At 32.9% G+C, this 24,472-nt stretch overlaps 2 protein-coding genes across 5 annotated transcripts; one reads left to right on the forward strand and one right to left on the reverse strand.

The window, feature by feature from the left end:
• Positions 1-11,005: 11,005 nt before the first annotated feature.
• Positions 11,006-13,440, forward strand: LOC112493124 (uncharacterized). Of its 4 annotated transcripts, none has more exons than XM_048466921.2 (3): positions 11,007-11,846; positions 12,378-12,810; positions 12,978-13,346. In XM_048466921.2, the coding sequence occupies exons 1-2, from the start codon at positions 11,655-11,657 to the stop codon at positions 12,792-12,794; spliced, it is 609 nt and encodes a 202-aa protein (XP_048322878.2). In that variant the 5' UTR covers positions 11,007-11,654; the 3' UTR covers positions 12,795-12,810; positions 12,978-13,346. The 4 variants fall into 4 exon arrangements, with proteins under 4 accessions (XP_060669715.1, XP_048322878.2, XP_048322879.2 ...); XM_048466922.2 differs by having other exon boundaries at positions 12,987-13,346; XM_060813732.1 differs by lacking the exon at positions 12,378-12,810 and having other exon boundaries at positions 11,006-11,846; positions 12,978-13,440.
• A 6,641-nt stretch (positions 13,441-20,081) lies between these two features.
• LOC125418346 (probable nucleoredoxin 1) lies at positions 20,082-23,052 on the reverse strand. Its single transcript, XM_048466887.2, is given in 5 exon segments — positions 20,082-20,661; positions 20,663-20,919; positions 21,015-21,494; positions 21,617-22,087; positions 22,797-23,052. Coding segments are annotated over 5 exon segments (1,650 nt in total). The 5' UTR covers positions 22,881-23,052; the 3' UTR covers positions 20,082-20,303.
• Between the last annotated feature and the right edge of the window lie 1,420 nt (positions 23,053-24,472).

Genomic DNA, 24,472 nt, shown 5'->3' on the forward strand with positions numbered 1-24,472 from the left:
AGAGTGTCGGAGTTGACTTTTTATCCTTGAAAAATTAAGTTTTGACTCATATATGGTTGTGAAGTACTTGTCGATACGAGTTCGTATACTAGCAGCATGCTTGATTCGGACATGTGGTTTGAAAATTACGGATCTGTAAAGTTTTTCCGAGACAGTTGTTACTATTCATCAATCTATTAGTGTGCGTGGACAGCAACATCACGTGTAATATTATAAAGGGTGCCATGTGTCACGATAAGAAAATGCCATATGTCAGCAATAATTAAATATTACATTATTTTCTTATTATCATTTTATTATTTTATATTATATTATTATTTTAATATTATTTTATATATTTGTTTATTTATTTTCCTTTTCTTTTTCTTTTTCTTTTTCTTTCTTCTCCCTCACGTGGGAAAATACCCCCTCTCTCTCGCGAAGCTTCTTCTTCTTCTCCCTCTCTTCCTCCCTGTGGTCACTCTCCCTTCCTCTCCTTGCGTTGTCGTTGCTCATCTTGGGAAATTGCCATAAATCCGGCCGGCTTGAGCCTCACCACTATGTTTAACCGACAACCCATGACACCGGCAATGTTGTGGTGCTCACCATAAAAGCCGGTGGTGAGCTCCATTTCAATTTGCAAGATTTTGGCCGTTTCCAGCCAAAGTTTCGGTCCTCTTCCCCAAATTCGAGCATCCTGAAGCTGATGGTGGGCTCCGTTTGTCTCGATTTGAGATCATTTGTGGCGTACGAAGAAGGTGAGCTTGGCAGCAGCTTTCGATGGAAAATTTGGCCACCACCGGCGACATTGAGGCCAATGGAGGTTAGTAATGGATTCCTTATCTCTTTAGCTTTCAATTGATATGTTAATTGCAAATTATAGTGTAGTATTTTAAAAGATGTCATTTTTGAATAAATTAGTATAATAAATATGAAATTGAAAATATAGTTGTATTGTGTATATACCTGTTTATGTGTATGTGTATATTTGTAAATATAAATGTGTTTCATGTATATATATGTGCATGTGCATAAGTGTGGGTATATAATGTTGATGTGCATTAGATTGATATGTATGCACATATATATATATATATGTATATATATATATATTTTGGGAATTTTTGAGCATGTGTATGTATTTACTTAATTGTTAAAATAATGTGTATGCATATATGAATAAGTGTAAGTGAACATATAAATATACATATATATATATATATATATATATTATTGAAATTTTTGTTATATTCAATTATACGATTGTTTAAAAGAAAATATGAAATTCTATGGATTCGATAAAAAAGTGTATTTTTATATGGCTGTAAATATATTTATGTCTTTAGATATTTATTTATTCATGGATATGGAATTTTGTTAATAATAATTAAATCATTGTTGAAATGTTATGTAAATTAGAATGTTATTTATGAATTCAAATATGTGCATGTATTTTATAATACGATTTAAATGAGGTTGTGTGCAAGTAAATTTCAAGAAGATTTATGAAAATATTTCTATTAATTATTGAGCTCAAAAAATTGTATTTATGCATTTATTTATTATTTATTTATCTATTAATGGATGTACAGTGATGAATTTAAGCTGATGGGATTATGATGATGGTCTAAAGAAAATGTGATGTATATAGATTTGAAAGGAAGTATTTAATCCAGCGGTATTTATGAGATTTTGATACTTGAGAATATATGAATTATTGGATAATATTTAAAATTGTGGAATTAATTATGTGTAAATTTTACTTGGTTTTAATGATATGTTTGATATAAATTGAATTGAAGATTTAAGAAAAATAATTATATCAAATTATTGTGATCAAGAATATATCTGTATATTTAATTATTTATTATTTATTATTATTGTTTATGTATTTGATAAAAGCATATGAATTCGATTATATTTTATCTAAATTTAATATTTTGTAATATTACAAAGTTATAGTTTTTAAGATGCACCCATACACGTACCAATGTTCTGTACTGTATATGTGATTATGATAAGCGTGCAAGTTGTAATGTCTCTCGTGATTTACTATGGACTTGAGGGCAGACAAGTTTGATATAGTGGCCATAAGCCACCCCTCTCTATGGCCGGGATGACGGTTATAAGCAGCGGCGTTGTCGGGACGTCGAAGCGACCGTATGCAAGTTTTTCTCTTTAACCTCCCACCAGATGGTACTCGGGACGCTGGGTATCATAGGGCACCACTGATATATAGTATGGTGCATCAAGTATCTTTTATATGTACGTATATATATATATATATATATATTTGTAGATTATATATATATATTTGTAGATTATATTATTTGATATTATGTTGTATATACCACACCGTATGGAGCCAACGATTCAATGTGATCCATGTAAAGATAGCCCCATAACTATGTTGCCTACGAGTTCAGGAGATCGGATGGCCAATATGGGCAATCACCCTAGTCTGTATTGGTAGCAGAGTGCCGGTGACAGCTGGAACCATGGATCGCATAGTATGTTAGATGGTATCGTATATATCTCCGTTACGAGTGTGCATATTTTATTATGTGTTACAGATTTTAAAATATTATTTTACGTCATATTATCTTATCTATTCGTAATCTGATTTTCTAAATATTATACGTAATTGCTTTTCTCATTATTACTATTATTATAATTTTTTTTGTTACTATCATTTATTATTATCACCATCATCATCATTATGATTATCATACAGTATCTTCATATAAGTATCATAATCTATGGGCAAGAAAGATGGCCATCGGCAAGTATAATAGATCTTGAGTAAGTGGTAGCCTTTGGACAAATATAATAGCTCTTGGACAGGTGTGGTTATGTAATAGCCATGGACAGATGATAGCCTCTGGGCGAGTATGATAGCACTCGGATATGTATAGTTATATGGCAGCCCTTGGGCAATTTATATTAATATCATTATTATCATTAAAATGTTTACTATTATTATTGTTGATGTGGTGATTGTTTTGTACCATTCTTTCTATATTACACATCGGTATATTCGTAAAACGATATTTGAAATGTATTTGATATTTGCAGTACTAAGTGGGTGGTGCAGGCAGACGTGAACCTGTGGTGGTATATTTCGGTTGGTTATCTACTAAATTATTTCTATTGTATATATGTATGCATATTTCATATGACTTGTTATCGAAGTGCTAAAACTGTGGGTATTATTGTACTAAGGAGGGAGGAATAAGGTGGTACAATATAGGAGTGCGTTTTCATGCAGGTAAAATTTGGGGCATATCCTATCCTTAGGGAAGGTGCTGTCAAATTTTCCATAAGATGGTTTGGTAGGGTCTCCTTGAGATTAAGGCTTGTCTAGAGTTTTGGGAAGGGATCTTGGATGGGTCCTGACAGTATATGGGCTTAGATTAGCTTGTAAAACAAAAAAAGAGAACTATATAATCTGTAAAACACATTTAGTTATAGTGCATTGAACTCTTTGTGGAGCTCTAAGGACGTAGATTCAATCTTGAATCGAACCTCGTAAATTCTGTTTTATTTTTTTATCTGTTTTATTAGTTAATTTCTTGAATGTTAGTGTTGCTGAAATTGTAACAGTGGTATCAGAGCTTTTCAACACATTCAAGGATTAGAGGAATTAACTCCTGCCTGCAAAGTGTTTGATAAAATTCCTAAGAAGCAACTTTATGGGTTGAAAGGTGGAACTTGAAGTATTCAAAGGCAAAGGGGATTTTCTTCTTTGGAGGCAAAAGATGAAGGCTATTCTAGTATAGTAGAGAGTTGCAAAAGCACTTGACAATTCTTTCCCTCCAGAACTGACTGAATCACAAAAGAATGATATGGATGAGATAGCTTATAGCACCGTAATCCTCCATCTTGCAGATGGTGTTCTATGAAAGGTAAATGTTTCAGATACTACCTTTGCTCTTTGGAAAAAAAATTAGAACAATTATATTCTATAAAATCTCTTCTTAACAAAATATATCTTTTAGAAAAATTCTTTGGATTCAAGATGAATCCTTCTAAGGATTTAGATGAAAATCTAGATGAGTTCAATAGGTTATGCTTAGATTTTGCAAACTGTAATGAGAAGTTTTTAGATGAGCACCAGGTTGTGATTTTGCTAAATTCAATTTTTGACAGCTACAAGGAAGTAAAGAATGTAATTGAATATAGAAGAGAGGTTCTAACTACTAAAGTTGTAATAAGTTCTTTAAGATCCATGGAATTAAAGATGAAAATTGAAAAACAAGAAAATATACATGGAGAAGGACTTATTACTATAGGTAGGAAAGGTAGCAGAGATTTTGTAAAGTATAATAATAATTGGAGAATCAAAACTAGAGGGAAGAGTAGATCTAAGTCCAGAACATGAGAAAAAAGATGCTTCTATTATAAAAAAGAAGACACTTTTATCAAAGATTGTTACAAAGGAAGAACAAAGAAAGCAGAGAAAATAGAGAAAGATTTGAGGAAGATGGAGATGCTACTCTGGCCAGCAATGAGAGTGAAATTGGTGATGTTCTTGCTATATCAACTAATCAAGTAAGTCAAGAATTGATTTTAGACTCAGGCTGCACTTTTCACATGTGTCCAAGAGAGGATTGGTTTAGAAACTACAAAAGGATCAGTGGTGGACAAGTTCTATTGGGAAACAATATGGCATGCAATGTGGTTGGGATAGGTAATATTTCAATCAAAATGGCAGATGGAGTGGTTAGAATATCGAGCAATGTGTGGCATGTACCATATTTACAAAGAAATTTGGTTTCTGTTGGGGTATTGGATGAGACTGGATACTCTTGCAAATTTGAAAATGGACAAATGAATATTTCAAAGGGATCTTTGACAATTATGAAAGGTATCAAAAGGAATGGACTATATGTTCTTCAAGGGCAAACAGTAATAGGCTCTACTACAGCTGCAAGTTTAGCAAATCATGATAAAACGCAACTATGGCATAGAAGATTGGGGCACGTTAGTGAAAAAGGACTTCAAGTACTGAACAAACAAGATTTTTTTGGAACAAATAAGATCCGTAAAGTAGAATTCCATGAGTATTGCATTTTGGAGAAGTAACATAAGTTGAGTTTCAAGCTAGGATCACACAAATCAACCTCAATCTTGGATTATGCACATGTAGATTTATGGGGACCTTCAACAACACTAATTAGTGGAGGTAATATGTATTTTTATCTATTGTTGATGATTTCTTTAGAAAGGTTTGGGTTTTTCTTTTAAAGCATAAAAATAAGCTGTTACAAAATTTAAAATTTGTCATGCTCTAGTACAAAGCCAAACCAGTAAGAAACTCAAAGTTTTAAGAACTGATAATGTTCTTGAGTTTTGCAATTATGAATTTGATAATTTTTGTAAAGAAAAATGACATATTGAGACACAAAATAGTTCCATATTCCCCTCAACAAAATGGCACTACTGAGAAGATGAATAGAATCTTATTAGAAAAGGTTAGATGTATGCATACTAATTCTGGTTTGCCAAAGCTTTTTTAGGATGAGGTTATTATAGACTATGGGTTAGAGACTCAAAAGTTATACAACAATTATTAGTAGAGATGTTTTGTTCAATGAAGATATAATGCCTTGTTTGAGTGATCAAGTTGCAGATCCTACTAAAACAACTACTAGAAATACTGTACAGTTTGAGGTGGAGCCTTATAACTAGCCAAGTAGTAAAGAAACTCAACAGCCAGTAGGTGAAATAGGTGAATTTCAGTAAGTACAACCACTGAAAGAAGTAGATGTACCTCAGGGGGAGACAACACCTCAACAAAATCAAAAATTTGTCATCTCATAGCAGTATAATCCACTATAGCATTACCAACTTGCCAAAGATAAAGAACGAAGGGCGGTAAGAATCCCAACCAAATTTAATCCTTCTGATTATAATATGTTTGCTTTGGTTTCATATCAGGATCTTTCAGAAAAAACAGTCATATACCAAGGCAATAAAAGGTAAACAACCTGAGCAGTGGCAAAATGCCATGTTAGAGGAGTTAGAATCTCTACATAAGAATCAGACATGGATTTTAGTTCTTAAACCAAAAAGTCAGAAGTTGGTAGACTGTAAATGGATATTCAAGGTTAAAGAAGGTATGACAGATTTAGAACCTATAAGATTTAAAGCTTGACTTGTGGCCAAGGGATTCATACAAGTAGAAGGTATAGATTTAAAGGAAATCTTTTCTCCTATTATAAAGAATACAAATATTAGAGTAATACTATCTTTGGTAGCTCATTTTAATTGGGAATTTGAGCAGCTAGATGTTAAGACAACTTTTTTAATGGAAAGTTAAATGAGACAATTTATATGAAACAACCTGAGGGTTTTAAGGTGAAGAATTCAAAATAGGAGCTGGTTTGCCTATTAAAAAGGTCATTATATGGGCTAAAACAATCTCCTAGGCAATGGTATAAGAGGTTTGACACCTACGTAATTAGAATTGGTTTTAAGAGAAATGGTTATGATAGGTGCTTGTATTACAAAGGTGAAAATATTAATTTTTCAGTTTATGTACTTCTATATGTGGATGATATGTTGTTTGCCAGTCAAAGTTTAGAGAATATCAATCAAGTTAAGGAAGTTTTGAAAGTTGAATTTGATATGAAGAAGCTTGGACTCGCAAAGAAGATTTTGGGGAAAAGTATTAAAAGAAACAGAGGAAAGAATTGATTATTCTTGAACCAAGAAGATTATATTCTAAAAATCCTTTCTAAATTTTCAATTTTAGAATCGAGATCAACAAGTGTTCCATTGGCAAATAACTACAAGTTATCGGCAAAGTTTTGCCTACCACTAAAGAAGAAAAAGAGGAAATGGCTGATGTTCCATACTCCAGTGTAGTTGGTTCTGTCATGTACACCATGATTTATTGTAAACTGGATTTGGCTCATGTGATTAGTGTTTTAAGTGGGTATATGGCTAATCCAGGAAGAGAATGTTGGGAAGCTATGATGTGGTTGTTAAGGTATCTAAAAGGAACTTCAAGTTTTGGTTTAGTATTTAATCATTGCAAAGATGGTGTGGTACTTAAATGCTAGTAGATGCTGACTATGGCGGAGATAGAGATAGAAGAAGATCTACTTCAACTTATATATTTACAGTGTGTGACAATTGTGTTAGTTGGAAATCACAATTATAGTCTTGGGTAGCTCTCTCCAAAGATAAGGCTAAATATGTTGCAACAACAGCAGCTATAAAGAAAACACTTTGGTTGAAAGGCACGTTAGAAGAGTTAAAGTTGTTTAGAAAAAAAGGCAGTGGTTTATTCAGATAGTCAGAGTTCTATTCGACTTTGTAATAATCTAGTTTTTCATGAAAAGATTAAGCATATTGATATTTAATATCATTTTAATAGAGATGTGGTTAATAAAATTGTAAAAGATATCCACAGCAAATAATCCTATGGATATGGGAACTAAGGTGTTACCTGTGAGCAAGCTTGAGTTTTGAAAAAGTTTGCTCAAGATTGATACAAATTGATAATGAAGAAAGTGAGCTAAGAAGCAAAGGAAGTTCAATGCCCTTTATATTGCTTAACTTATTTGAATTAAGGTGGAGATTGTTGGTTATATGATTCAGAGAAGCTAAGCTTGAGGCTTATTTTTTGTTAGACAGTTGCTATCATCAAAACTATATCGTTTCACCTTATATCATTAAACAAAACTATGGGTTTTGGCTTGGTGGTTTAAAGAGAAGCTGGTATAGTCACGTAAAGGCTTTCCAAGAATCCTAACAGTAATAGAGTTCTGCAGCAACAGTTCTGCAGTAACCATTTTTTGATAAAAGGAAGATTCTCTTTGGTGTAATATCATCTAAGTTCTCTTTCTCTTTCTCTTTAGGTTTTCTCTTTAGAATTTTCTTGGGTGAGAGTTGTGAGGTGAGAAAGGTTGTAAAAGGGGATTCTTAGGTATGGTATATGGGTTTAGATTAGCTTGTAAAACAAAGAAAGTGTACTATATAATCTGTAAAACACATTCAATTAATGTGCATTGAACTCCTTATGGAGCTCCGAGGACGTAGATTCAATCTTGAATCGAACCTTGTAAATTTTGTGTTGTTTTTTTATCTATTTCATTAGTTAATTTCTTGAATGTTAGTGTTGCTGAAATTGTAACAGTTGATAACTTACATGATCACCAATATTGTTATGAATAAGAAAGTCTCTCTCCATTGCAGAGTAATGTTATATTCAGCAGCAGAGAAAAGGCACTGAAAGTCATGGGTGGTTGTCTCGCTCATGTCAAAGATGTTATATCTTCAGCAAACACAAAAGATCTTTGTTTCTCTTTCTCTCCCCCTTGCAGAGCTTCTCACATGGTCAAGAGCTTGTGAAGTCAATCACTATGAAAGCTTGAAAGGGGATCGTCGCATTTATATATAATAACACTTTACATTTATTGCATTCACTTGGTGAATAAGAAAAGAATTGAAAGAAGCTTCTTTCCTCGTCAGGAAGGGGAGAAACATGGCTTCATCGCAGAGGATAGGTTTTCTTTGAATTTTCATTTTTGTAACCTTTTCTTTTTACTTTTCTTTTCAGAAAATATAAATAATTTATTTAAGTTTCATTTTGACAAACTTTTTCATTGAAAAAAGTTTTACCACATGAAGAGTAATAGAAATTTTTTTTTTCTGAAATTCTTAAGATTTTATAATGTTATATGTAGAAAGGCTCTTATCCAGGATTCTTGAATTTTACTAACTTTTAGAATTATAATATTGACCGTTAGATTTTACCAATGGTTAAGATCTAATTGGGCTTTAAAATATCACATGAATTTTTTTTCCCCTCCCTTTCCCTCCACCTTAACCCTTTCCATCTTTTCGTCTTCCTCTTCCTGTGCCCATGTAAAAATATTAGGTGGCTTTCTCCTTTTGTTATTCTACAACCATGCATAGAAACTCTGGCTTTCTCCTTTCATTTTCCTCTTCCGTTATTCTACAACCAGACATAGAAACTGTGTTTTGATCAAAATCGAATACATGAAATACAAAAAAAAAAAAAAAAAAAAATCATAATTCACTTGTAAAGTTTTCCACATTTTTAGAGATCGCTAGTGCTTGATAATTGATTTGTATTAAAATTAAAGAAAGACAATTTATATTCCAAAAAAACCCTCTTAATAAACTATTAAAAAAAAATCAAAGTCAAATAAAATACATACCTCAAGAAGACAATTTATATTCCAGAGGAACATTTTTAATAAACTATTAAAAAAAGAAGATCAAAATCAAATAAAATGCATACCTCAAATAGCGATGGGATGGGAAGATAGAAAAATTTATGTTTGTGCAAAATAGGGAAGAAAAAGAATTGAATTTTAGATTCGTCTACAACCCAAATCTATGGAGCTTTTGATTTCATCTACAATTCAAATCTATGGAGTTTAAGCCGAAGGAGGAAGAAAAGGTAGAAAGGGTTCAGGTGGAGTGAGAGTAAGGGAAACCAAAAAAAAAAAAGAAAAAAAAAAACCTAAAGTAATATTTTAAAACCCAATCAGATCTTGATTGTTGATAAGATCTAACAGTCAATATTGTAATTATGGATATTAGTAAAATTCAGAAATCCTAGATAAAAGCCTCTCTAATGTATAAGTAATATGATATTGTAGTCAAAATATATAATTTCATCTGTATTCAATAAAAATGAATTATTTTATTTTACATTAATGGGTTGAACTACTGAAAATGAAAATGATTAGGAGAATGGTATAACATGAGAAATTAGAATAATAATAATGAATTTAATGAATAATCATAAAAAATAAAACATATAGCGCTTAAAAAAAGATTAAAAAAAAAACTGAAAATCTTTATAACAACGGTAGAAAAAAAAAAAATATTTCAAAATAAATAAATGGTAAAAAATCGTATATAAGTAATTATAATTTTCACAGATATAGCATCTTTCATGTTCTCGTACCCAAAAAGAACAAGATGAGGAAGTAGCTTTGTTTTCACCAAAATTAAAAAAAAAAAAGCAAAAAAAAGAAAAAAAAAAGAAAAAAACAAGGGGAAGTGGGTTTACCAATTGTTGCTTTTTCTTTTATGTTCTTTCCAAAGTACAAATTTCATTTTCAGCGCATCCACTACTTAAATTTTTCTTATGCTAAAAAACTTGCAAAAGAAACAAATAAAATTAAAAAAGAAAATGAAGAATATATATAACTAATATTTTAATATATAACTAATATTTTAACTGGTGTAAGAACAAATCTGGGCGTCAACGTCATGAGTTTCTTAGGGTTATTGATATTACAATATACTTTAAAAGGATTATGGTTTTGTATTTCTATTTCTACAACTAACAAAATGTATTAAAAAATATTTACTTAGTTAATGATAAAAATTATTTTTTAGTATTTCTATTCATAGCACCCATCCTAATTAAAAAGAAGAAGAAAATAATTAAAAAGAACATTAGGCAACCACATTGACTGGTTTGGAAATCATTCCCGAGGAATCACTTTAGGATTTTTTATTATTATTTATTATTTTTTATTTTTAAGCCAAACATTCAAATATTTCTGGAGTGCTTTTATAGCTTTTATATGTATATGTATATATAAAAGAAGTTTCTTGTCAAACATATTTTCAAAAATTACTTGGAAACTTTTGCAAAAACTGACATTTCTATTTTTTTAGAAGTTATTATAAAATCTCCTTTTAGTCTACACTAAAGAATTTATATCTTTGATATCAAATCATGAAGAATAAGAGAATATGATAAAGAGTTAAATAATGCATAATGAATCACTCTCTCATCGGAATTTTTTACTTTATTTTTTTGACAAGGATTTCATTGGCCTTTTTTTTTTTTTTTTATATAGAAAAGGATTTCATTGGCTTGTACAAATAAGAATGCATGTTGGAGTTTTATATTGTTTTAGACATGTGACAAACTAGGATTGCTGTTATGTTTTAGTTGTAACAAAACTAATATGTGACTGGCTATATTGTATTAGAGTTTTTTGTATTGTGTTAGTATAAATAACAGTGTAAACAGTATCAGTTAGTGGTTAATAACAGAATTAGAAAAGTTCTTGAAACTTCTTTGTTACTCCTTTCTATTTTCTCTTCTCTGTTTTCCTTCGTGCCAAACGCAGTAAACCTCAAAACTTAGCATGGTATCAGAGCAAAGATAACAGGATTCTGAGGGCTCGATAATGGCAGAATATTCAGGATCTGTCATGGCCAACGAAGCTACGTCTTTGGCAAGTCAAGGTGCGAAAATTTTCTCAGACAAAATTTATGGGTCTTTAATCACTGTTTCTCCATTTCCTAGCAATCTTATCAAGTTAGATGATGAAAATTACTTAATCTGGAAATCTCAAATCCTACCAATTCTTAGAGGTCATAAACTTGATAAGTTTGTTTTGAGACATGAACCAAGTTTTCTGCGAGAATTTGTTGATTCTGATAAGGAAGCCACTGAAGAAAACCTAATTCCATACATGTTTAAGCAACAAATTTGGATTTTACAAGATCAATTCCTACAAGGATGGTTACTTCTTGCTATTAATGTGAGTGAACTTGGAGACATTGTTGGTCTTCGTACATCAAGAAGGATCTGGACTACAATTGCAGAAACCTATGCACCAAAATTTGAAATTACTATTCTTCAGCTCAGAAATTAGCTACAAACAATGAAGAAGGGATCAATGAAAACCCTTGATTACTGTAAGAAAATGAAAAGAATTGCTGATAAGATAACTGTTGCTGGATTTGCTATTTTAGAAAAAGAGCTAGTGATGTGTATCTTGACTAGACTTGGACCTGAGTATGAGACAGTGTATACAAATTATACCAGTCGACCTCCTCTCCCTAGTTTGCAAGAGGTAAATAGCTATCTTGTGCATTGTGAGTTTAAACTTGAACAAAATAATTCTGTCACAATGTTTAATTCTGCAAACTTAGCCTCTGCCTTCAATACTTAAATGCAATTGGTTCATTCTGCTCCTAAAATGCCTCATTCTTCCTCTATTGTAAGTTCTAATGTGCAAAATTCTGAACCCGCTTTGAGTGATCACTTGTTTGATGATGGGGGTTATAAAAGAACTTATTACAATGATAATAGAGGGAGGTTTTATGCTAGAGGTCGTGGTCGAGACAGAGGTGGAAGGAATTTTAGACCAAGGTGTCAAATTTGTGGCCAAATAGGACACAATGCCAATGTTTGCTACTATAATTCTAGAAGTTCTGTTTTTCATCATGCTGGTTTGCCAAGTAATGTTGGTTTTCATAATATCTATGGACTAACTCAGGGCAATATGGTTTAGCAAGTCTTCAATGCAAACAATGATATTTTTGGTTCTCATTTTGGTAGACCTGTTTTCAATTCTGGTCGTGTGTCTACTCACTCATCTCAGGTTCAGACTTCTAATTTTCCTGGTACACTTTTGAATGGGAATTTATCACAAGGAAATTATGGTGGTTTTGCTTTTGGTTGTCAAGGAGGAATCGGTTACATGAATCAACAAGGGTTCAGAAGTAATGTTCCTACTAGTCTTGGCTCATCAAATATTCATTGTGCTTTGCCTATGCTTCCTAGCACATTGTCTTTTCCTCAAACTGGTGTCAATGAGAGTTCCAACAATGTTGTTAATAATGGAATTTCTGGTATTGGTCCAGCTTCAGCACATTTTGTTGCCACACCATTCTTAGTTGGGGACCCTAACTGGTATCTTGACAGTGAAGGAACAAATCATGTTGTCTCAAGTGGTCAAAATCTGTCTTCACAAGATGAGTATAGTGGCACCAATAAATTACTTGTTGGCAATGGCTAAGGTCTTGATATCAAAGGTATAGGTAATACAGTGCTTATTTCCTTATATCATCCTTGTTATGTCCTTTTACTAAAAGGTGTATTGGTAGTTCCCAAAATTGCAAAAAATTTGCTTATTATTTCAAAGTTACCTTCAGATAACAATGTTGTAGCTGAATTTAATTATGCTGAGTGTTTGATAAAGGATAAGCAGATTCGGATAACAATTCTCAAAGGAATTCTTGAAGGTGGCTTATATAAGCTGCAGATTCCATATCATCATTCAGCAAGGTGGATTCTGAGTGTAGTCTCAGAAGCAAATACAATTCCTGAAGCTCAAGTTCGTGACCAACTATTCTCTGATAGCAATAATTCTTTTTGTGTTTTGTATGGGGTTTTAGATTCTGATAGTCATAATCATGTAGTAAGTGGTTCTGATACAACTGTATGTAACAGTGAACATGTTTCTATTACTAGTAAAAACAATATTGATTGTATTCCTCATACTGTTGCTGGTAGCAGTGGAATTGTACCAGTTACTAATAAAGCTGATGTTCATATGGAAGTGTTGCATTAGAGGTTAGGTCATGCATCTTCTTCTATCATAAAGAAGGTGATTTCTTTATACATACCAACATTACATATCAATAAAACTTCATTTTTTTTTGTGAAGCCTGTCAGTATGGAAAAAGTCATATATGTACTTTTCCTTAATCTGATACTCGGGCCAAGTTTCCACTTGAATTGGTTCATACTGATATTTAGGGACCAGCTCCCACATTATCAAAAGAAGGCTTTCGATATTATATACATTTTGTTGATGATTTCTCAAGATTTACTTGGGTGTATCCTTTGAAATTGAAATCTGAAGCTTTTAGGGCTTTCAAACAGTTTTAAGTTATGACTGAAAGAATGTTCAATGCAAAGCTAAAATACTTATTTTCTGATTGTGGAGGAGAATATAGAAGCTTTCTACCTTACTTGCAAAGTCTTGGAATTCAGTTTAAACACTCATATCCTCATACACATCAGCAAAATGGAAAAGCTAAAAGAAAGCACAAACACATCGTTGAGGTAGGCTTGTGTTTACTTTCTCAAGCTCATATGCCTTTGACATCTTGTTGGGAAGCTTTTAGTACAGCCATATATCTTATTAACAGATTACCTACTTGGGTTTTGGATTACAAAAGTCCATATCAGGTGTTGTTTAATAAAGTACCAGATTATGGATTTCTTAAGGTGTTTGGTTGTGCATGTTTTCCACTACTCAGAGCTTATAATACTTCGAAGTCTATTTTCCTTGGTAACAGTGATAGTCACAAGGGCTATAAATGTTTGGACAGATGTGGAAGTGTTTATATTTCAAGGAGTGTTAATTTTAATAAAACTGAGTTTCCCTTTCAACATGGTTTCTTCTCGTCTAAACCTATCAATAAAAATGATGCAGCTGATTATTCTCATGCTCCACTTGTTTTACTATGTTTCAGTTGCATCAACACCTGCTGCTACTTCTGTTGGACAATCTTAATCTGATTTAGAGCCTACTGAAACTACTTTTCTAAGTCCTATTGGTTATACTACTCATAACAATGACAATATTTTGACAAGTCCTACTGCTCAAACTACTCAAAATAATGGTGTCACTATCTCTTTGAGCTCCACTAGTCCTCAGTCAGCTCAACAGTTCCCTAGTGTTTCTAACTCTCCAGATGTCTTTACCAATCCTAATAATGTTTCCAATATGCAGATTGTCAACAGTTCAAACACTCAAATAGATTGTCAAGTTGTTCCCTTGGATTTACAACTTGAAGCTGAAACAAACAAGATGTTTCCTCCAATCGCTAACACCATGACACGAGCAACTCAAAAAGGCTGCTTAAATCATCCAATGCAAACACGATCAAAAAGTGGTATCTTCAAACCTATGTATCTGGTTACTGCTTAAAGTCAAGTTTTTAATGATAGTACTGATTCTGAACTTACAAGTGTTCAAGAAGCTTTAAAACATCCATGGTGATGGCACCTGGCCTTTGTACCATACTCACCTCACATGAATGTTGTTGGTCATAAGTGGGTTTTTCGAGTAAAGAAAAATGCAGATGGCTTGATACAAAGATATAAAGCTCGTCTGGTAGTCAAGGATTTTCACGACCTTTAGTTTTGTAGTTAAACCAGCAATAATAAGGTTAGTTTTGAGTCTTTCTGTTTCTCTTAATTGGCCTGTGAAGCAGTTAGGTTTTAATAATGCCTTTCTAAATGGAGATTTGCAAGAGTTGGTTTATATGTCTCAGCCTCAAGGCTATGAAAGCAAAGAAGCACCTTTCCATGTCTGTAAGTTGCACAAAGCTTTGTATGATTTAAAACAAGCTCCAAAAGCTTGGTTTGACAAGTTGAAAGGAGTGTTACTACAAAAAGGATTTGTTAATTCGGTAGCTGATTCCTCTTTCTTTGTTTGAAGACACAAAAAGAATATCTTTTTGTCCTTGTCTATGTGGATGATGTTATAGTGACTGGACCAAGTTTAGAGGCCATACAATAGCTCAATGCTAGTTTAAATGTTCATTTTCTCTAAAAGACTTAGGCAAATTAATTTCTTTTTGGGCATTGAAGTATTAAGAAGTCATAACAGTATGCTATTGACCCAGTCCAAATACATAAAAGACCTGCTCAAAAAGACAAAGATGGAGGGTGCCAAGAGTTTTCCATCCTCTATGATGGCTAACAAACCATTATCTCTAAAGCATGGTGATATTTTAGCCAATCCTAAGCTTTACAGAAGTACTGTTGGTGCTCTACAATACCTCATCATAACTCGACCAGACATCTCCTTTGCAGTAAAAAAGTTGAGTCAATTTGTTAGAGCACCAACAATAATACATTGGGAAAGTTGCAAAAGATTGTTAAGATATTTGAATGGTACAATTTGTCATGGTTTGAAGATACAAGCTTCAACAAAATTATGTGTTTATGCCTTTGAAGATTCGGATTGGGCCAGTGATAGAGATGACAGGAGGTCAACTAGTGGCTATTCAATTTTTCTGGGTTCAAATCTTATTTCTTGGTGCTCAAAGAAGCAAGCTGTTGTGGCCAGATCCAGTACAGAAGCAGAGTATCGATCTATTGCTCATGTTACTGCAGAATTATGTTGGTTGAGAAATCTAGCTTCTGAGTTGAAGCTACAGTTTTTAGCTCCAATCATTTGGATAGACAGTTTGAGTGCTGTAGCCTTGGCATGTAATCTAGTATTACATCAAAGGACAAAGCTATTGAGCTAGACTTGCATTTTGTCCGAGATAAAGTCTTGGAGAAATTTATGGAGATTAGATATGTTCCCACAGAAGAACAAGTAGCAGATTGTTTACAAAAGCAGTAAGAACCTCAAGGTTTCTTTACCTGCGTTCAAGGCTCAAAATCACAAATGTTTTGAGTTAGGTTGTTATAATGATTGTTTGAAGAAACTATACTATCATTTGAGAAATTTTTTTTTTTAGCAAACTATAGTTTGTTTTTCAATTGACAAACTTCAATTTGAGGGGGATTGTCGGATTTTTATATTGTTTTAGACATGTGGCAGAGTATGATTGCTGTTATGTTTTAGTTGTAACAAAACTAAAATGTGACTGGCTGTATTGTAGTAAAGTTCTTTGTATTATGTTAGTATAAATAACAGTGTAAACAATATCAGTTAGTGGTTAATAACAGAATTAGAAAACTTCTTTGTTACTCCTCTCTAGTTTCTCTTCTCTATTTTCTCTTCTCTGTTTTCTTCCGTGCCAAACACAATAAACCTCAAAACTTAGCAATGTATACAAAATAGAGAAACACAACTGTCTCTTGTTTCAACCTCAACGTCATATATAGCACAAACCACAAAATCTTGAATGAGAAACACAATCACAATTTCAAACCACACCACAACTCTAGAAAACTTAATTCAAATCACTTAAAAGATAAATAAAAACCATGATCATAGAACCATATAGATATATTGTATATTTCTGAGTTTCATGAACTCTACGGCACACATCACCATTACAGATGGATCCCTGCTTTGCCTCCGGATCATTGTTTATTCCTTCATCCTTCTTCAGAGCACATATTGTGTGGAGATCAAACTCAAACTTTTCACAGTAGAAAGACCAAGTATATCCAATATCCTCACAACCATCACACATTCATATTCATATGCGGCGAGTAAGTACAAGCTCAAGTTCAATGTGGGACTCATGCTTCACTTTCTCAGGTCACCCCTTTTGCCATTTCCTCCAATTGTTCCACCAAATTCTCTTTTATGAATGGACAAGCATCTGCTACGCGAATGATTATGATCTCCACAGCTTCCTTCGTTCACTGTCAGGCCAGAGGAAGCAATGGCTATGGCTGCATGAATGTATTTGGTTTTGAATTTCTTTTGAATGTTCTTCTTCCTCTCATCCCGACAAAAGGAAGCTCTGACCAAGGCATTTTTTAAAAGAATTTATCGAAGGATGACTGATCATGATCACTAGAGTTGAAGATCACTATGAATACTTAGGCGTTAGCCTTGATGCTGTGATATGTTTTGATAAGCTTAGGCAGGAAGGCAAGGCATGAGGAACACCAATGAGTAAAGAAATATAGCAGAATGTTCTTTCCCACACAACTTCAGATACTGGTGCCTATTTATGCATAAATTTAGTTCCAAAGTATGTATAGGTTTTATTATTCTTTGGTTTAATAAGTTTTGAGAAAATTTTCAATTTTAACCATACAAAAACCTCATATTGCCTAATGCAACAGAAAATTACCTTGTTTCCACTAGATGAGATTACATAGACACTTGAACCTGAGACCAAGATTGATCTCAAGGACTGTTCCCTATCAACTACTTCTTCTTGATCTTTTAGTTCTTTTATCCTTTCTGTGGTAAAAGAGAGCCTTCAACTCCGTAATATTTAGATAATGTCATATCCATTGTCACTCAGGACTTTCCCATTTTCACCAACGATCACAAACTGTGGTAATCCATAGGCCTCGAACAATTCATTCAATCAATTTTTGTATCTCTGAATCAGAAAATGGGACGGCATTTTGGACAAAATACCCATTGAATGATTCCTCATCATCATTAGCTGAGAAAAAGACAACCTCAAAATCACCTTTTGAGGCAACTTCATTGTACACAGTCTAGAATAGGGGTAAATTGACAACACTGTCCACAAACTCCACACCATGATGCTAAAAAACTACATCACCAATTTCTTCCCCTCCAAGCAATCTATTTAACATGTATATTTACAAGTATATATTTCTCATTTCAACCATGACGAGAAAAATCTAAAATACTATTTTCGTTTTCCTAAACAAAAGGGCTTCCTTCTGTACTCATTACCATAATTCCTACACTAAACCTAGTTTCACATGTTTCTTGAAATCTCAACCTTTGAAATGAGTAAAACAAATTAATTGTGAAAAGAAGGATAATCCCAGGAAAGTTCTCTTTTGTACTGAACCATATCAATAATCTTTTACTCAAAAATATAAATTAACCAAATTCAATCAATCAACCAATCCAACTCCTAGTCACCCCAATTATAGAACTAACAAATTTTCCAAGTGTTGCTCTTTTTCTTATTCCCTTCAACAAAAGTGAATCTCTTTCTAAAGCTCCATTTCTTAAGTACCACTTTATAACCATAGCAATGTTAGTCTTCGTCGTCTCAGGGATAACCACAGTTCTTTGTCTCTCCTTTCAAGAGCTTTTCGGTCGTTTAGACTTTAAAGCTTGTGAAAGCCAATTATTTCGAGTCTTGCACTTGTAGTCCTTCATTTCTTGCTTTTTTCTTAGGGAATAAGAAAAAGGAAGCTTCTTTTTGGTTGTTGAAAGGCAATGGGGTGGCTTGATTGCAGAAGAGCAAATTTTCCTATGTTATAATATTCTAAAAAAACTAACTTATTTATTTTATATTAGTTGATCGAAATGTAACAATGTGGTAATATAAGAAATTAAATAATATTGATAAATAGTCATAAAAAAAAAAATTGAGAACATTGGTAAAAATCATATAAAAGTAATTATAATTATCCATAAATATTAAATTTTTCATGTTCTCCAAAAGGAAAAATTAAGTCAGGTAGTATCTTTGCCAATTGTGTTTTTCTTTCATATTTTTTCTACATTTTAAATTCTGCTTTCAGCGTCTTCTCTACTTGAATTAAAGTTCATATGCTAAAATATTTATCTAAAATAAAAAAGTAAAAGAATATTTATCCCTTCTCTTCGAATTGATATGCCTACTTTGGCAAGCACGTTTGGCCGATCTAATTCAAGTACCTTGGGGAATCGATCATTCATTATCTTGAGTCTTTCATTATCTTCACAAACAATTACAACCAAGGTTGTTTATAAGCTCATCATGTTCGGTGTGGGACTCATGCTTCACTTTCACCAGTCACCCTTTTGCTATTTCTTCCACATGTTCCTCCAAATGCTTTTTTGCTTTAGACTTTGGAATTTGGATTTGTATGTTTCTTGATCCTTCTTCAGATCGTACTCTTTGGGTGGAGATCAAAATCACACCTCTTTACAGTAGAAAGATCAAGTATATCCGGTGTCTTCACACCTATAGCATCTATATTTGAAGTGACGAGAGAGTATAAGCTCATGTGCAACACTAGAGAAGATTAGCACGTGATGCACATGTGCAACACTCGAGAGACTTTTCTTTCCTTATCAGCTTAAAAACATATATTAATAACAATTTCATTCTACTTCGATATCCTAAACTTACGATTTATAAATGTGGATATGAGCCGCATACCGAGTCAACTGAGACAACGCATATAGTAGACCCCTCGTGCTCTTAGATTACTACATCGCGTACTCTTTGGGCATCGTACTCTTTCAATGAATACAATATGGGTCAAAATCAGATATTTGGCCAAAGGTTATGGACTTTGATTTCATTGTCCACAACATTTAAAAAATAAAAATAAAACAAAAATAAGTGTAATATATTCCGGCCTTATGTTTAATGTTAGATTTTTCATTATAATTACGTCCCTAATTACGTCCCTAACCAAATTGAAAAAAATCTTTCTTTTACTTCTAAATTCACTAAGAACATAGCTTTGGTTTCAAATTGCCTAAAAGTGAATAAAACATGGGAAGAAAAAGAAAGAAGAAAATTTGATAAAATAGTCAAATGTTGTATAATAAACCAATTTCCCTCCGGTGAATTTTTATTTTTATTATATGGTTTATATTGGCTTGTTTGAAGTGTAAGATATTTAAGAGCAAATAGCAATAGAAGTATAAAATTATACAAGATACAAGAAGTCTATTTTCTTCTTATTTCAACCTCAAATGCACAGCAGTAGCACAGTATTTTATATCCACAACAACTCCAGTACATTGTGCTTACCACCATCCACTCACATAGAAAACATAGATACAAGCACTTGACATATAACTGGAAAACCATGCTCATAAAGCCACATAGATGTATTTTATAATTTACAAGTTTCTTAAACTCTACGGCACACATCATCATCATACAAATTCATGCGTGTCTGTTGGATCATTGTCTGTTTCTTCATCGTTCTTCAAGGCACAATTCGGATGGAGATCAAAGTCACAATTCTTACACAAGTAGGACCAAGTATATCCCACCTCCTTACACCCATTACAATTGTATGCATTGCGACGAGTGAGCAAAAGCTCATGTTCAGCATGCAAGTTATGCTTGACTTTCTTAGGCCACTGCTTTACCATTTCCCTGAACTGTTCATCCAAATGCTTAAACTTCACTTCTGTGAATGGATAGGCATCAGACCCAAAGTAGAATATGAACTCTCGTAATTTCCTGCTCACTGCCCGGCCAGAGGGGCTGATGGCTATGATGAGTGAATATTTTGAATTTTTTTTTAAGGTTTTTCTTCCTCTCATCACCAAAAGGAAGGGCTAACCAAGGCATGCTTGAAAAGAATTCATCAAAGGAAGACTGATCACGATCACTTGAGATGAAGATCACCTCAAATGCATTGTCTTTTGCCTTTATGTCATGGTAGGTTTTAATAAGCTTAGGCAGGAATGAACGACATGCCGAACAAGAATGAGATGTGTGATGAAGTAGAATGTTCTTTCCAGCAAGTTCAGATACCGGTACCTATCCCAAGACAATATACATTTTGGTTAACAAAAAACAAGACTCAAGCAAGATAGTATTCATTGGAGAGTTGCTTATTTTATTTTTTATTTTACCTTGGCCCCATCATTTCCAATGACAAAATTTAGATCTCCAAGAACCAATAATGACTCAAGGGTTTGAGCTTCCTCTTTTGCCTTCTCAATCTCAAGGAGCTCTTTGAACTTCTCTGGGGTGAATGGATATGCCAGAACCCCATGCTCTTCAACGGCTTCTGCAACATTTGTATGGATAGTTTTACCATCTGGGCCAATAACAACCAAAGTTGGAAGGGTTGAGAGCTCAAAATAACGGACAAGCTTTTCACAGTTCTTGTCCTTGAATGGCAAAGCAAACCAAGGCACATTTTTAAAATCTCGCTCAAATGATTCTTCATCATCATCAAGTGAAATCAATACAATCTCAAAGCTCTCTCCCTTAGCTTTGAGTTTCTCATAAACCTCCACTAGTTTTGGCGTGAATTCAACGCATGACTCATATGAAGAATCTGAGAAATACAGACCAACTGTTTTCCCTTCAAGTTCAGAGACAGGTACCTATGCACATTAAGAAAAATACTCATCAGGTTAATATATTTTTTAGTCCAATGTAGAAGTTGAAAAAATTTGGGATGTAACTACACAAAACTCTCAAATAACACAATGCAACAGATTATTACCTTATTTCCATCAGGTGAGATTATGAAGTCACAGAAAGGTGAGACCAAGATTGATCTCAAAGACTGTTCCCGTTTAGCCGCTTCTTCTAGTTCTCTTATTCTTTCTGCCGTAAAAGGATATCCTTCAACTCCATACTTCCCAATAGTTTCAACTCCATTGTCAGTCAAGACTTTCCCATTTTCACCAATGATCATAAGGTATGGTACTTCACTAACCCTGAAGAATACATCTAACTGATAACGTGTCTCTGAATCAGAAAATGGAACTGCAAGCCATGGCATTTTGGAGAAATACCCATTAAATGACTCCTCATCTTTATCAGCTGAAACAAAGACAACCTCAAAATCACCTTTTGAGGCAGCTTCATTGTACACCTCAACTAAGTTTGGGGTGAAACGACGACATGGTCGACACCATGATGCTGAAAAATACAAGCCAAACTTCTTCCCCTTCAAGCTGTCTATCTTAACCTGTAAATTAAGAATTTAACAAGTATTCGTTTCTCAATTCTCAATCATGTTGGTGGAAACCTACAATGTCACTCCCCCCACCCCCCTACAAACAAAGGGGCTTCCGTATTGGTGATCCTAATTCCTGTAACGACCATTGCTTTCATTGTTAGTTACGATTAAGAAAAAACTGCGGATGCCTTGTCAGGTACAGCTGAGCTCATTATCACTTGGATTTTCATGCCCCAATTAATCTATCCAGCATATTATTTATCAGTTTGCTAAGCCTAAATTCACATCTTGTTTAAAAGTTCCACCGTTGAAATCATTAAAACAAATTGCAAGCACATAGAAAGAAGTATAATACCACAACATTTCTCTTCTCTACTGAACTATATCAATAATCTATTCCTAAAAAATATAATGCCAATCCCATCAATCAGCCTATACAACCTCTAAGTGTTACTTTGATTTCGTTTTCCTTTCAATAAACCTCAGCCTCCATTTTTCATTTCAAAATCTTTTAAAAATCAGACAACCAAATTAAAGCCCAATTTTTTAAGCACTTCATTTTCAGAACCAAAGAAACGAGAAAAAAACATCACTTTTCTCATACAACTCCAACAAACCCATAACCCATATTTTCCCTACAAAATAAACAGAAAAAAATTGAAGCAACTAGATAATAATAAAAAATAATAAAAAAAAGAACAAAGTTGAAAACTTTTACCTGATCACCGTTGTTGCGAACAAGAAAGTCTCTCTCTGTAGAAGAGAGGAGAGAGACATAGTCGGGGGTGGTAGTCTCGGTCATGTGAGCAATGTATCTTCAGCAACCACAATTCTTTTTCTCTCCGTTACCAGAGATTTTCATGGTAAAGAGCTTGTGAAAGCCAATGGACGAAGACTTCGGATCCTCCATGATACTTTAGCATCTCCAGCATTTTCTTAGGAAATAAGAAAAAGAAGCTTTACTCTTTTTTTTTATCAGTTTTCTTAATTTTTTTTTTTCTCAGAAACTATATTTTTACTCTCTCGTTAAAGTGAAAAAGCGTTTTACTACTTGACAGAGGTATGCAAATTTTCTTTAAAATAAAATTACTAAATATGTTTGAATATTATCTGTATACACATTTAGCTTTAAATATATTATCTGAATGTATAATTAATATGATTTTGTACTCTATTACCTAATAAAAAAAATGATATTGTACTTAAAATATATAATTTCAGTTATTCTCAGAAAATAAACTTATTTTATGTTAGAATTACTGAAAATGACTAGGAGAATAGTAAGAGAAATGTAGTGATATGAGAAATTTAAAAAAAAAAAAATTAAAGAATAATCATAAACATACAAGATTATAAAATAAATAAAAAAACTTTGAAAATCTTTAGAACAATGGCAAAAAGTTATGTAAAATTAAATTATAATACCAGTAAGTATTGCAGCTTTAATATTTTGCAAAACAAAAAATAAGAGGATGCAACTTTGCCAATAGTATTTTTTTCTTGGAACAATTTACACTTTTATATCAAGTGCCTTTGGCAATTAATCAATTTCAGTAACTTTTCAAATCTCCCTCTTCGTCATGCATTAGTTATGTATTTTAAGTTTTTTTTTTTTAATTGGGATTATAATATATTTTAAATAAAAGGGGAGAGAGATTTTAATCAAGCCCGGTCAAATTTAGGGTTTAGGTGTATTTACGGTGATTTTTACCGCTTGATCAAGTTTATCTATAAGTATATATTAATTTAGGATTTTTATTAATATTGTTGGTCGCTAAACTATAAAAGTGATTTTTATGTTAGTCCTAAACTATTTTGTTTTCTCATTTTAATCATTAAAATTTCAATAAAGGTACCTCATTAGTTCTTTTGTGTATTTTCCGTTAGGTTATGATATCCACAGCTTACCTGTTAACTGTCCAATAAGCTGCAGGGATATAGTTGATTTTGAATTTCTTTTGAAGGGTTTTCTTCCTCTTATCGAAGGAGGATTGATCACGATCACGATCACTTGACATGAAGATCTCTTGGAATGATTCGTTTTTTGGCATTGATGTCATTATATGTTTTGATAAGCTTAGGCATGAAGGCACGGCATGGGGAACACCAATGAGCTGAGAAGTAAAGTAGAATATTCTTTCCCACAAAGATCAGATACTGGTACCTATTTATGCACATTAGAAGGATGTCAAGCTTTCTATCTTTTATTTTTTATTTTTTTGCTCTTATAAGTTGAAGAAATTTTTGAGATTTAACTACATTAAACTCTCTAATTACAGAATGTTGCATTTGATATACATTGTTTCCATCATATGAGATTACAAAGTCACTTGAATCTGAGATCAAGATTGATCTCAAGGACATCTCAAGGACTTTTCTTTATTGGCTGCTTCT

Source organism: Ziziphus jujuba, chromosome 12 (assembly GCF_031755915.1).
Source record: "Ziziphus jujuba cultivar Dongzao chromosome 12, ASM3175591v1".
Taxonomy (NCBI): Eukaryota; Viridiplantae; Streptophyta; class Magnoliopsida; order Rosales; family Rhamnaceae; genus Ziziphus; species Ziziphus jujuba.

Bases quoted from the DNA above. Each gene is read 5' to 3' on its own strand.
- LOC112493124 (XM_048466921.2), top strand. From the start codon at position 11,655: ATGAAGAAGGGATCAATGAAAACCCTTGATTACTGTAAGAAAATGAAA. The intron at 11,847-12,377 runs GTAAATAGCTAT...CACTCATCTCAG, and splicing joins CTCTCCCTAGTTTGCAAGAG to GTTCAGACTTCTAATTTTCC.